Raw genomic sequence first — 13,742 nt, forward strand, 5'->3', positions numbered from 1 at the left:
AAAATGCTTCTTTTCTGTCCCTGGAGTTGGTTTAACTAAGTGGATAATAACTTAGTTTCGTAAAGTTTTTTTTGGAGAGTAGCTTATGCATAAATAACTTGTTTTATATTTATTAAAAAGTCGTTGCTTGTGTTACTATAAATTGAAATAAAAGGCCGAAATGAAGAGAATTATTTGTTATTTGGATAGATTTTTTTTTTTTTAGTATTAGAGACAGATTATGCAAAATCCTTTATTATTATCTCTAGTTTATCTTAAAGTAATGCAAACACAATAGTAGACATTATGACAACGACTACAATGAAGACTTTTTTTTCCTCAATTGAAGCTTCTATTGTTTTGGAAGAAATTTAAAAATAATATTCACCAAAACTGCAGTTACTTGTTTTTTTATTTTTTTTTATTGTCGTTTGTTTTATTTTAAGTTACCAAAAAAATTTATTTTATATTTGTTAAATCAAAAGTTCATGTCTTAATATTAAGTATTTAAAATTATTGTTATTAATTATTAATATAAAAAAGTAATTATTTTTTATTATATATATATCTATTATAATTTTTTTTAATTTTTAAAATTATTTTTATCAAATATAATTATAATACTAATACTTATGAAAATTTATTTTTAGTTTAATTTTACTAAAGAGAATTATTACGATTTTTAAAAAATAGCTTTTATAAATTACTTTCAACAAATAAAAACTTTACTTTACTAATATATATAATAGAAATGATTGAACGCTACAAGGCTAATTATTTTTATTTTTTAAAAATTAAAATATTCTTATTATATTCTATATAATGTTTTCAAGTAAAAAAAAAAAAACAAAACCCGACTTTAATGAGGGTTCAAACCATCATGAAATATTTTTAAATTAAAATATATTTCAATGCTGGCAATTTAATTACACAACATTTGAATCCTTTAAAATTTTAAAATACTCTGTCTAATAAGTTTATAAATAATTAAAAATTAAATGGCAAATACATAAACGATGGATCATATAGATGCATGGCGTGTCAGGTCACTCAGCCACTCATAGTAGGGAATGTAAATCTCCTTTAAATCACCCGCGAAGCCGTTGCAGGATAAGTAAGAGAGAGAAAATCTAGAGAGAGAAACCTCGAAGCTTCTTTCAATGGCGACTCTGCGTTTCACTGACTGCTCCAACCTCACCTCCACCTTCTTCAGGCCTTCTGTACCCTCTCTCTACGCCGCAAAGTCTCGCCATTCCCAAAACCCTCAGAATCGGAACACCAGCACCGGCAGCTGCACCTTCGTTCCCAGAGCTTCTCTTCAGCCGCACCAGGACGATCAATTCTCTCTCTCCCGGAGACGTTTCATCGCCGACACTGCCGCCGTCTCGCTCTCGATTCCTCAGCTCGTCGGATTCGAACAGGCTGCGAGGTCGGAGGAAGCGCTGTCGGAGTGGGAGAGAGTTTACCTCCCTATCGATCCCGGCGTCGTGCTCCTTGACATTGCGTTTGTTCCCGATGATCCCAACCACGGTATCTTACTATCGACATCTTCAATTTTTCTTTCACTTCTTTGCGCTTGCTGTATTAGAAAATGGTAGTTGGTTAGTTAAGTCTGTTATACTTGTTATTAGTTTGTTACGAGTTAGTTACTCACAGCTGTCACATGAGTGTATGAAGGATCGGCTCTAGCCTAGTTCATTTTGCTTCTATATGCTGAATTGATGTAATTGAGTTCAAATTTGAGGTCGACGCAGAGGTTCGCCCTGTTTGGGAGTTGGTGGAGTGAGTGGGAGTGAACTTGGATTTCAATGTGAGCTAGGATTAAATTCACTTTTCACTCTGTAATATTTTCTTTATTTGAGTGGGTCGATTTCTAAGCAAATTTATAGATATTCATTTTGTATGTATTTTTATCTATTGGTTTAAATGGGAGAAAAAAAAAATGAATAATTGAGATCCTAATATCTTCAGCTTCCGGATGAGCTTCTTTTTCTTTATTTATTTATTTATTTTATTTTTTTAAAGGTGAATGTGTTTATGTTTTACTTTGGAATTGTTATGGCTTGAGGTTTTTGTTTTAATTGTGTTGGGTGTAAAATGGTGTTGGTTGATAGGTTTCCTTTTGGGGACTAGGCAAACCATTATGGAGACAAAAGATGGTGGAAACACTTGGGCTCCCCGTTCGATACCCTCTGCAGAGGATGAAGATTTTAATTATAGATTTAATTCCATCAGCTTCAAAGGGAAGGAAGGGTGGATAGTTGGAAAGCCTGCAATTCTATTATATACTTCTGATGCTGGAGAAAGTTGGGAAAGGATACCACTTAGTGCTCAACTTCCAGGGGATATGGTATGTCTTGTTTGGTCAGTGCTATAAAATATTGCAGTCATAGGAAGTAAGCTTTCCCTTTTATGATGATCATAGCAGCAAAGGGAAAATGAGGCCAAGAAAATATGTCACCTTTTCTTTATAGGGACCAACTAAAGCATACTCTTTTGAGAAGTTTTTGGTAGTTGGTTGCATATTAATATTTCAAATATATAAATCATGAATCTGCATATGTGTGTATGTATATTCAGTATGACTGTACCCTCTCAAATATTGAATTGTTTTGTCACTCTTTTGTATGGTCTGAATATTGTTTCTTGTTTTGAAATAATATCTTCAGGTATATATAAAGGCAACCGGTGAAAAGAGTGCAGAGATGGTGACTGACGAAGGTGCAATCTACGTTACATCAAACAGAGGCTACAATTGGAAGGCTGCTGTTCAGGAAACGGTGTCAGCTACTCTTAATCGGTGAGTTTCTGATAGACAGCTACGTTACTCGCATATTGCACAGATAATATTGAAATGTTAAGTTCTAAAATATATGTTATATGCTTCAAAAATTCATTCATTGTTTCATCTTTTACATTTTATGTATATGTTGCAACTTCATCTGCCCTTTTCATTTGTATGGGTCATTAAGTCAAGACATTTATCTATCTATGTTGCTTCTTCAGAACAGTCTCTAGTGGTATTAGTGGTGCAAGTTATTACACTGGGACGTTCAATACTGTCAATCGCTCTCCAGATGGGAGGTATGTTGCAGTCTCAAGTCGTGGCAACTTCTATCTAACATGGGAACCTGGTCAGGTGAGGCTTTTACTCTGTGATGACATTGTTCTCTCACTTCTACTTGCCTGCTACCATACTGTGGCATTTTTGTGATGTTAATGGTTATTTTTCTCTGATTTTCAGCCATTCTGGCAGCCACATAATAGAGCAGTTGCCAGAAGAATCCAGAACATGGGATGGAGAGCTGATGGTGGTCTGTGGCTTCTTGTTCGTGGTGGTGGCCTTTATCTCAGCAAGGGCACAGGGGTGAGTAATTCTGAGAGTCTTAATACTATGGTATCGATATTAAGAATAACAGTCTTCTATTTTTTCACTCCTTTCCATGTCACTCTGTCCTCTTTGCAAATCTGGTTGTATAGGCTTTTAGAACAAGAAAACATATATAAGATATTTCATTGTTTCAGTTGACCGAAGAATTTGAGGAGGTTCCCGTTCAAAGCCGAGGTTTTGGCATTCTTGATGTGGGGTATCGATCACAGGTGAAGTTTTCATGCATTCAGAGTTTTTGTTAGCTACCCAGATCTTGCATGCAACAATTTTATACGACCATTGCCTCTTCAGTTATTGTGATCCTCTTCAATTATTATTATTGTCCTTTTTTATTATTTTTTTAAGTTATGAAAGAAGAGAGTAATGAAACCTTAAGCCCTTTTTTAAAAAAATGTTTATGAATCATGCATACAGGAGGAGGCTTGGGCAGCAGGTGGAAGTGGTATTCTGTTGAGAACTACTAATGGTGGCAAGTCATGGATCCGTGACAAAGCTGCTGACAACATTGCTGCAAATTTATACTCAGTGAAGTAAGTTTAATTAATTCTACACCATCCTCACCTTTAAACAATCATATTTATTTAATATTGTATCCTACAACTTCAAGCAACAAATTTACTTGGAGGCTGGAGCTTTCTTATCAACAGTTAACTGTCAACTTAAAACCTATATCTGTTAAGTTGTGTAAATTGAATAGGATGAAAAAATTTCAGATGAAATAAAATATATACGAGTTAGGATAATTAGTCAACACTGTTTGGTAACAATTTTCAGTAAAATTTTGTTGTAAACTGCCTACTTGCTGCAGGTTCCTTGATGACAAGAAGGGATTTGTATTGGGGAATGATGGAGTCTTGCTTCGCTACCTTGGATGAAGCTGCAACTCAACATGGTAATATTTGATCTTTTTCTGTTTCTGGAACTTGACATAAGCTATAGCCAACATCTTTCAATTTGGATTTAGATCCTCTTTTCACCTGTCAAGGTCATGTTCTCAGTTTCACTAGGGATTGTTCATCGTGTTAACTTTTGGTATCACTTATGTTCAAAATGAACATAACATGGTCATGTTCATATGTTCACCATTGTTTCGAACCCTTCTAGTATCCGCTCTTCTAACCACTTGTCTAACTGTATAGGTTTATAAATTATTTTGAGACTGAGAATTAGAAGCTACATAATATCTATTCATCCCACCACCACCACATTTATCTGGTTTATGGGTCGGAGATTTATATCCCTTGTTATTGCTTGTAAGATTTGCCAATTTCCTCAAGCATAGGAAGCATAGGATAACTAGAGTTTGATTTTCTAACTTACATGTGAAAATGTTGTAGGTTTGTCAACTGGATTGCAATTTTGTAGCTGATTACATATCCATGCTTAGTATTCATTATCTGTGGATAGAGCTTTGGGATCAAATCGACTCCCTGGTGTTGTGCCGAAAAATTTGAGGAGATATAGGAAGAAACAAACATCACAACTTGTGAAGAAAGCTGTATTATGTAATCTGAAATTGTAATTGACATGTATGTAACTTTCACATTGAAATGCAATTTTATGCTAGCAGAATGCATGTTCCAATGGAATAGGTTATGCTAGTGGACATTGAAGTTGTGCATATTAACATCTACAAATAATCGTCCCTATAATATAATTACTAGAGATTACTCCTTCCTCAAAATAACATAGGCATTTTTCTTTCATTTTTTAATTCATTCTTGAGAAGGCAGTTAGGGAGTACATATATGTTCTCTGAGATTTGTCATGATATGAAATATATAATCGTTTTATTTAATCCTTTTGGTGCTATTACCCGTGCTGCATGCACAAATTCGATCCCATTAAGTTTAACTAAATAATGAAAAAACGAAACGAAGTGGTTCAGGATCAATTATGCAGTCGATTTGATAGAATGTTAGTGAGTTTGGTTTTATTGTTATTTTTGAGAGTACTTGGTTGAAAAAGAATAACATGTAACAAAAGTAATCAGCAGATCAATTAAAAATTATAGATTTTTGATTTATTTTCGTAGTTTATCATTTATTTTTTATTATTATTTTTTTTTTGCGTCTAAAAGCATGATTATTCATTTTTTGTTACCATATTTATTTACGTATTATTCTGTAAATTTTTAATGAAAAAGTAAAAATAAATCATCCAATAATATAATTAATAATAATTAATTTTGTATTTTTAAAAATAAAAATTAAATAATTATTAATTAATGACAATTAATTATGAAATACAATTCAAAAATGCTTGTTGATTTATTGTTGACAAGGTCTCTATTTATTATCAACTGAAATTAACTTTTAATATATATTTTATATTTTAAATTATAAAAAAAAGAATAATACTTCAAATAGGTCTCCAAAAAATTTATTATCCAACAGTTTTGTCCCCCACAAAATTTAACTAAGATTTCGACCCTGAGGTTTTCAGATATCCACTGGATACGTCCTCAAAACCGTGTGATCCGGTTAAAGTAGTGACGTGTCAGGTTAACTGTGACATGTCACCTCCAGGACATTTTGGTCTCCATCTACGCTGGACAAAACGACGTCGTATTGAAATTAGAGGCAAAACGACGTCGTTTCGGGGAGGACAACTAAGTGGGGACGAATTTGTCCCCCTGAAACAACGTCGTTTTGCCCCTGATTCCAATATGACGTCGTTTTGTCCAGCGTGGATGGGGACCAAAATGTCCTGGAGGTGACATGTCGCAATTAACCTGACACGTCACTACTTTAACCGGATCAAATAATTTTGGGAACCTATGTGGTGAATATCTGAGAACTTCAAGGTCGAAATCTTAATTAAATTTTATGAGGAACAAAATTGTCGAATAGTAAATTTCTTGGAGACCTGTTTAGAGTATTACTCTAAAAAAAATCTCACTCTTCTGTTTGGTAAGAAAAATTCCCACTCTTTATTAAAAGATGAAATTGCAAAAAGAAAAAAGACGACGACCACTAACTAATTAAACCCCTTAAAAGCCCTTCCTCTGAGCACAGTGACCCATTAAACCCAAACCCTGTTTGGAGTCCGCTCTCGGTTCCCTCTCAGCCGCCAACGACTAACTTCGCCGGCGATCTCACCTCTGATTTCCGGAGTTGTCAAACTACTTCAACCATGGTAAGCTTAATTCTTCTCTTTACGTTCTGCTGATTTAGCTGACCTTTTCTTCTATATTTTCGATTTCCATTATTCTCTTCCCCGCGGATTGGTATTCACCCGTTTTGCATTACACAGAGGAAAAAGAAACACGGCGGGTTCCGAAGGCCTTTTGTGGTGAAGACCAACACTAACACGAAGCAGCAGCCCCATCTGGCTAGTGTGGACCCTATCACTGGCAAGAAGATCCCTAAAAGCTTCGTCTTTTCGAGAGGGAAGATTCCTGGTCCTCTCAAACAGCTTCAGATGGACCTCAGGAAGTTGATGCTTCCGTACACTGCTCTCAGCCTTAAGGTTACTCTTTCATGGCGATGCTGAGTTTTTTACTATCATGAAATTGCTTTCTCAGGTTTCTAGCTCTAACTGCTGTGTTGTGGGCTTGTGATTCGAGAATTCCGGTTAGGTCATCTTAGTTCTTAGAGCTCTTAAGGTCAAATTTAGGGATTTGGTTGAGACATTAGAGTTATTGCTACTATCCAATATGCAAAATGGTTTGATTTTCAACTTGTATTACTACTTAGTAGTTTTTCCTGATTTGTTAAGTAGGAATATTTCTACCGAAACAATTGGATTGGTAGAAAACCAAGAGATTAAGTTATAAACATAATAGCATGCTGGGTTTGGCTCCACAATCTAGTTTCTCATACAGATTTGGAATTCATTCCTGGAACCATAAGTCTTGCAAATTATTTGTGTTGCTTAGCTTTTTAATCAAATCGTTGACAATGAAATGGATTTTAATTTATACGAGAAGATAAAGTTGGTAGTTGTAGGGATTTGTAGTCATCACGTTGAATATTTATCACTAGTTTTAAGTGTTCCACAGTGACCTGTATGTTGACTACACCCTTATGATCTCCTTTTTACAGGAAAAGAGACGGAACAATCTAAAGGATTTTCTGAATGTTGCTGGACCTATGGGTGTCACGCATTTCCTCATATTGTCAAAAACTGCAACTGCGGCTTACCTGAGAGTTGCGACAACCCCACAGGGACCCACTCTTACGTTTAAGATAAATGAATACTCATTGGCAGCTGATGTTGCTAAATCTCAGTTGCATCCCCGATGCCCAAAAGATCTTTTTACGAAGTCTGCTTTGGTAACGTATTCCTCTCATACACAGATCCAACTATGGTTGTGTAGCTTAAAATTTACAAAATAAGGAATGCCTCAACTGCTTTGATACCATTACATCTTCTGTTATTCAAATTTCATCTCAAGTATTAACACAAAGTTTGCCAATGGGATGCAACTAAAGGGCTTAATTTTTTATAAAAAAAGATGTTGGTTATTATTAAGCCTTTTCCCCCCAAACTTTTATGATATTATTACTGTCAAGTTGGAGGCTGATGGGATAGTGAAGACCTCTAGATGACATTGTTATTATACCAAATAGAAATCTGCTGTGATGTCTCTTCTCTGGTTATTGTCATAACTGTTCGTGATGGTAATTAGTATATGGGGAATATATCACTGTTGCAACTGTTAAATTAGGGATTAGAATGTGTAGTCACATACTGCTTGTTATATAGTAACTATCAATAAGTCTTGATATGGGTTCATTTTTCATCCCATATTGATGTCTCTGTATTTTCTTGTCAGATTGTACTTTCTGGATTTGTGAGTGGAGATCTACCTCTAAAGCTTACAACTAACATGTTTCAGAATATATTTCCAACAATTGATGTTAAAACAGTGAGTTTTACTGATACATATGCATCATTAACTTACTTGACGCCCAAGTTCTTCTTTTAATTTGTGACATATACTGTTCTAGGTTAAGCTCTCTTCTTGCCAAAGGATCGTGTTGCTTAATTACAACAAAGACACTAAGCAAATTGATTTTCGGCATTATTCAATAAGATTACAACCAATAGGTGTTTCACGCAGAATAAGAAAATTTGTGCAGAACCATCAGGTGCCAGATCTAAGGAATCTTCAAGATGTGAGTGATTTCGTGACAAAGTAAGTCCCTTGATTATCTACTTAAGCCTTCATTTTCCCATTTGAAGAATAGATATAATCCATTTCTAACATTTCCACTCATTATTTCCTTCTTCAAACTGGTAAATATGATCTCTTTTAGGAGTAAGATTTGTATTGAATAGATCCTATATTCCTATTTAACTTGCCCTTAATTTTCATATGAATTGTATTATGCACAGAAAATAAGAATGCTTTTTTTTTGTTTTTCCTTTTCATTCTATTAATTCTCCCATCCACTTTGATTTTTAAGAGCTGGCTATGGATCAGAAAGTGAAGCAGATGAAGAAGCTGCAACTGTAACTTTGTCTAGCGATATTGGTAGAGTTAACCGTGCTTCGATGAAAAGTGCTGTCAAGCTTCAAGAAATTGGTCCCAGGATGACTCTTCAACTAGTTAAAGTTGAAAAGGGACTTTGTTCAGGAGAAGTCCTTTTCAGCGAATATGGTATATCATCTTGCAATTGCATATCCTTGTTATCTGTACTTCCTCGGAAACTCGCAAATTCATTCATTTTCTTCTGTTTCCTATTCCTTCATCGTTCCTTAGTCCTTCTGTTATATGTACCTTCGTTTTAAATTCTCTACTAGTTTGCATCTTGTCTCTTAATGCCTTTTCCTTTTGATAATACCTCCTCCTCATCTCATTTTTTTGCCTGTATTTCTTCTTCCCTGTTAGGGAAACCTGGTGACAAAGGAAAACATGATGATGAAGATAATGAGATGCAGGACAATGAAGATGAAGATGATTCAGAAGGTAGTGAAGATCAAGATGGCAATGGTTCTGAAGTTGATGAAGATGAAGGCCATGAAGAACTTGATTGAGGGAAATGGTGGTATTCAGTTTTAGTGTTCTGAAAGTTATGAATGAATTAATTAATGGTGGTATTCAGTTAGAAAGTTGCCACCAGAAATTTTTCATTAGCCATTCTAGTGGCCTCGTATAAATTTTGTTTGGGTTATATATAAATTTTGTTTGAAGAAGTTAAGTTTATATATATTTAGAGTAACAAAAACCGGTTTTAACTCTTCTCGTGTTAAGACACTTTTTCCAGGTATTTTATTCGGCTGAAACTTAGTTATGCCAATTCTATTATCAACAATAAGCAGGACTCCTTTAAAATGATGCGCTTTAAAAACTGGTCATTGATGTTTGTTAAATTCTAACTACACATTTTTTAGGATATATCTAAATAATTGTAGAGAGATATAAAATGGTCAAAATATTGCATTGAAAATTACTGGAATACAAACTTTTAATTAAATAACTTTCTTTATTAAATATATTGAATTTACGCAATGCAGTAAATGAAACAATAATAAATATACGTTATATGTATAAGTCTTTTTGAGTAATGTTATACATCTAAGTTCTTTTATGAATTAAATTTAACTAAGTTAAACAAAAAAATTTAAAATAATATTAGAGTAATTTGATTAATAAAAAAGATTTGAATATATAGCATTATTCTAAGTCTTTTTGTAATAAATTCAACTAAGTTAACGCAAGTTTAACAAAATAAAATTCGTGCATGTTTCATCACTTCTCTTTTTCTCCGCTTCCTTAGCACAAAACTCTCTACTGTAAAGCACAAAAATTTATGGACATAACAAAAAAATTTGTGTACATAGCACATAGTTTTTTGTACAAACACAAATTTATTGATATAACAGAGAAATTTTTGTACATAGCATAAATTTTTATTCATAGTAAAAAAATTTTGTTACATAAATTTTTGCTACAAATGTAATTTGTTAGTTGGATGAGTCAATTTTTTCGACACGTGATCTTTTAAAAATTTGTGCTGTGCACGAAAATTGTGCTGTGCGTCAAAAGTTTATGTTTTGTTCACCAAAATTTCTGTACTGTATGTATTTTGTTAGTTAGATATTAATATTTTTGATACGTAATCTTTAAAATTTTTGTGCTATGTACTAAAATTTCTGCCTTGTACACTAAATTTTTTGTGTTGAGTACTAAAATTTCTGTGTTATGCGTATTTTATTAGTTGGGTTTAATGTTCTAGGTAAGTAGTCTTTTAAAAATTTTTATTGTGCATTAAAATTTTCTATGCTAGGCATCAAAATTTTTGTACTCTAGTTTTCAAAATATATATAGAAAAAGAAGATGAAGAAGATGATGACGATGATGTTAGAATATAATTAGGATCAATTAGTCTTATTTAGTATATCTGAATATTTATTATAAGAGATTACTTATTTATTATTACGATTCTCTTAGTACATATAAATATTCTTTCATGTTGTATTATTCCAAACAACTTGAATAGACAACTTGAACATACTGAATAATATACAAAAACACTTTCTTCAACTTGATCTCTTGTTTCTAACAGATAATAATAATAACAGAGGATGAGAAAGAAAAAAGAAGGAAAAGAAATCAAACAAAATAATTAGCAACATAACGGTTTGCAAAAGAAACGCCCTATGACTACTTGATTAAATCCTTGATTTAAAAAAGTTTGAACGCCTAGCTTTTTTGATAAATACATATGAAATTTTTGTGTAATAATTATATAATAAAAGTTAATCAATTTTAAAATAATGTCACTTATATAGTTATATATATAATTGAGAAATCGAAGTTCTTTTGTCAATTGATATTGCTGTAAATTTGATTTAATTAAACTAAAATAATTTGCTTTACTATTTATCGGCTAAGAGCCTAAGACTAGAACACCGTAAATACGTCCCAATAAACATGATCCAATGTTTTCAAAGGCCACAATTTCAGTGGGTTGTTTTATATTGGAAAGAACGATCACCGTTAATAACTTACAAACCATTAATATCTTTTCCTCCAACCTATCAATTATGTATACAAGAATAATTATATTTATTAAATTGTTTTTAGAGAAAGGTATTCATTTGTTTGACAAGAAAGAGAACCTAACAAAGTTTCCCAAAAACAGCAACAAATTTTGTTTCTCAAACTAACTTGTCCCAAAATCCATGCTTAGTTGAGGGACTTTGTTCCTACAACCAACCACATTTTCCATCCCTCAAAGTCTCAACCTTTGCATCCCAATCTGATTCCTTTTTATATAAAACAGATACCCTTTTCATTTTTACACATTTCAAATGCTTTTGTGTTGTTGAATTCCAATTTTATTTGATATTTTTTCGTTCTCTTCTTTTTCAAGTGATTTTCAAAATGGAAATGTTTATGTGGAAAGAGACTAATGGGTATTATCATGATCAATTTGCATGTGGATATGGTAAAAAGGTACCCAAAATGATGTCTTCTTGTGCATCACCTCCGATTGCACTTGGATGCATCCAACATTCTATCTCCAAAATGGACACGTTAGCTGGCATTGCAATCAAGTATGGTGTTGAGGTACTAGATTATCTTTTTAGGAATTTCGTGATGAAAATGTCACTTATAAATTAGCCTCCATGCATGTCATGTAACTGTTTTATTGTATATCATATGAGACGTTATTCACGCAATAAACTCTTAGATATGTGATTAAAGTTTTTGTAGTACCATATACCAATCACTTATCATATGCTTTAATCATTTATTAGATTTAATTAGACTTTAAGAATAAATTTGACCAATATTATTATCCACAAAACCCTCAAACAATCTTTTGGCATCCTTCAAACAGTATTTAAAATATTTGTTGAATTTTTTTTTTTTGGTTTCTTTCTCTCTAGAATTTTGAGCATTATAATTTGCTTTGGAAAACTGTAGGTTGCAGATATAAAAAAGGTGAACGGGCTTGTTACAGATCGTCAAATGTTTGCTTTAAGGACCCTCCACATTCCTCTACCTGGAAGGCACATTCCAATCTCCCTTTTCATGAGTTTATTCAATTCAGAACATGACAAAATTATTTATGCTTTCAGAAAGCTCTTGTTATCGATGCAAAGTTTGATAACTTGATTATTGTTCATTTATACTTAAGCTTTCAAATTATGATATTTAAGTATTTCCTTGTCTTTTTTTTTTTTTTTCATTAAGTATTTCCTTGTCTAAATGAACATTTTGGAATATCTTTATACAAAAAGGTTAAACAAACATAAACTTAAATTGTTACCATATAAATTGCTTATATAGGTCAAAATATGAACATTAACATGTTTGTCTCTCAAATTCTTTTCTTTGATATGAACATAACCTGGGTAAATATATTTGAGTAATTAGATTTTATATACTTGTTTTTATAGATTTCAATACAAACTTCCCTTCAAAATCATTATGGTCTGAGTGTTTATTTTCCATTAGCATTTGAATTAATGTTGATTTTAGATATTATAACTCTGGTCACAGTCCAATCGAGGTAGCAAGCTCGAAACTGTCTGAATCATTCCGGTCCCTAGAAGCGAATTCTTCTGGACAGAAGCTCGCTGCATCCATGAACGCTTCACAAGGCTATTATGGAAATGTACCAACAGACTTGGAGGCAACAACTTGCAGCAAAGATTCATCGGATTCGGCAACCTCCAGTCGGCCATGTCACCACCAGAAATCTAGGAGTTTGGCTGAAAGCATTTTGGATGAGGTTATGCAGAAGTCAGATATGGAGCACAACAACAATAAACGGAGTACTGAATCGGACATTAGGGCTACAGAGATCCTCATGAAGGAAGAGAGTATTGTTGGATTGCCATCAAGAAAAGGAAATAGCTTAGCTCTCAGACAGAAATCTGCTAGCAGGATTGCATTGCATATGGGAGGTGATTTTCTAAATGGTGTGAGGAGATCATCAAGTACTTCATGCTTGCAAGCTCAAGGTAACACCAATTCTTCAAACATGAGGTCTAATTCAAGGAGCCACATGAAACAAGATTATTTCATGTCATTTTCAATTCCAAAACCAACCTCAACTGGAAGAACAAGCAAAGCTGCAATTGATTAGTTTTTTCCTTACCAAGTTTAAGGTAAAAAGTGACAAGAAAAATAGAAAAATTCTCTCGTATCCTAACATCAAATTTCTGGTTTGGAAACCGAGATGAAGTAGATCAATCATAATTTAGTAATTGTTTGTATGTATTAAAATTTATTTTCCTTTAATTATAAATTAACCCCTTTAAACCATTTTAACTACAATTTTAAGGAATTGAGTAAATTTCAAACCCATTTTAACTACTACATTATTATTTATCCCTAACGCTATAGGTTGATTTTAAAAAAGCTACGACGTATATCCATAATTTAGTTCTGAGCTCCATTGCAGTG

General features: G+C 33.0%; 3 protein-coding genes across 3 annotated transcripts; all 3 read left to right on the forward strand.

Moving 5' to 3' along the window:
* The first annotated feature begins 1,017 nt into the window (after positions 1-1,017).
* LOC130968056 (photosystem II stability/assembly factor HCF136, chloroplastic) lies at positions 1,018-5,071 on the forward strand. The gene is made up of 9 exons (XM_057893138.1): positions 1,018-1,509; positions 2,094-2,329; positions 2,649-2,779; positions 2,986-3,118; positions 3,224-3,346; positions 3,505-3,579; positions 3,785-3,900; positions 4,179-4,262; positions 4,708-5,071. Exons 1-8 carry the CDS (start codon positions 1,140-1,142, stop codon positions 4,243-4,245), a joined length of 1,251 nt encoding a protein of 416 aa, XP_057749121.1. The 5' UTR covers positions 1,018-1,139; the 3' UTR covers positions 4,246-4,262; positions 4,708-5,071.
* Positions 5,072-6,357: 1,286 nt separating this feature from the next.
* Positions 6,358-9,569, forward strand: LOC130967622 (peter Pan-like protein). Its single transcript, XM_057892568.1, has 7 exons — positions 6,358-6,508; positions 6,626-6,841; positions 7,417-7,647; positions 8,151-8,243; positions 8,326-8,513; positions 8,785-8,978; positions 9,210-9,569. The coding sequence occupies exons 1-7, from the start codon at positions 6,506-6,508 to the stop codon at positions 9,353-9,355; spliced, it is 1,071 nt and encodes a 356-aa protein (XP_057748551.1). The 5' UTR covers positions 6,358-6,505; the 3' UTR covers positions 9,356-9,569.
* Positions 9,570-11,708: 2,139 nt separating this feature from the next.
* On the forward strand, positions 11,709-13,422 carry LOC130965418 (uncharacterized). The gene is made up of 3 exons (XM_057890184.1): positions 11,709-11,894; positions 12,255-12,340; positions 12,813-13,422. Exons 1-3 carry the CDS (start codon positions 11,709-11,711, stop codon positions 13,420-13,422), a joined length of 882 nt encoding a protein of 293 aa, XP_057746167.1.
* The last annotated feature ends 320 nt before the right edge of the window (positions 13,423-13,742 follow it).

This window comes from Arachis stenosperma, chromosome 3 (genome assembly GCF_014773155.1).
Source record: "Arachis stenosperma cultivar V10309 chromosome 3, arast.V10309.gnm1.PFL2, whole genome shotgun sequence".
Classification (NCBI taxonomy): Eukaryota; Viridiplantae; Streptophyta; class Magnoliopsida; order Fabales; family Fabaceae; genus Arachis; species Arachis stenosperma.

What these genes read in the sequence shown, in the direction of transcription:
- LOC130965418 (XM_057890184.1), top strand. Translation starts at nt 11,709, where the DNA reads ATGGAAATGTTTATGTGGAAAGAGACTAATGGGTATTATCATGATCAA. An exon ending in CAATCAAGTATGGTGTTGAG is followed by an intron (nt 11,895 to 12,254) that starts GTACTAGATTAT and finishes GGAAAACTGTAG; the next exon opens with GTTGCAGATATAAAAAAGGT. An exon ending in CACATTCCTCTACCTGGAAG is followed by an intron (nt 12,341 to 12,812) that starts GCACATTCCAAT and finishes TGTTGATTTTAG; the next exon opens with ATATTATAACTCTGGTCACA.
- LOC130968056 (XM_057893138.1), top strand. Translation starts at nt 1,140, where the DNA reads ATGGCGACTCTGCGTTTCACTGACTGCTCCAACCTCACCTCCACCTTC. An exon ending in TCCCGATGATCCCAACCACG is followed by an intron (nt 1,510 to 2,093) that starts GTATCTTACTAT and finishes GTTGGTTGATAG; the next exon opens with GTTTCCTTTTGGGGACTAGG. An exon ending in CTCAACTTCCAGGGGATATG is followed by an intron (nt 2,330 to 2,648) that starts GTATGTCTTGTT and finishes TAATATCTTCAG; the next exon opens with GTATATATAAAGGCAACCGG.
- LOC130967622 (XM_057892568.1), top strand. An exon ending in CAACAATTGATGTTAAAACA is followed by an intron (nt 8,244 to 8,325) that starts GTGAGTTTTACT and finishes ATACTGTTCTAG; the next exon opens with GTTAAGCTCTCTTCTTGCCA. An exon ending in AGTCCTTTTCAGCGAATATG is followed by an intron (nt 8,979 to 9,209) that starts GTATATCATCTT and finishes CTTCCCTGTTAG; the next exon opens with GGAAACCTGGTGACAAAGGA.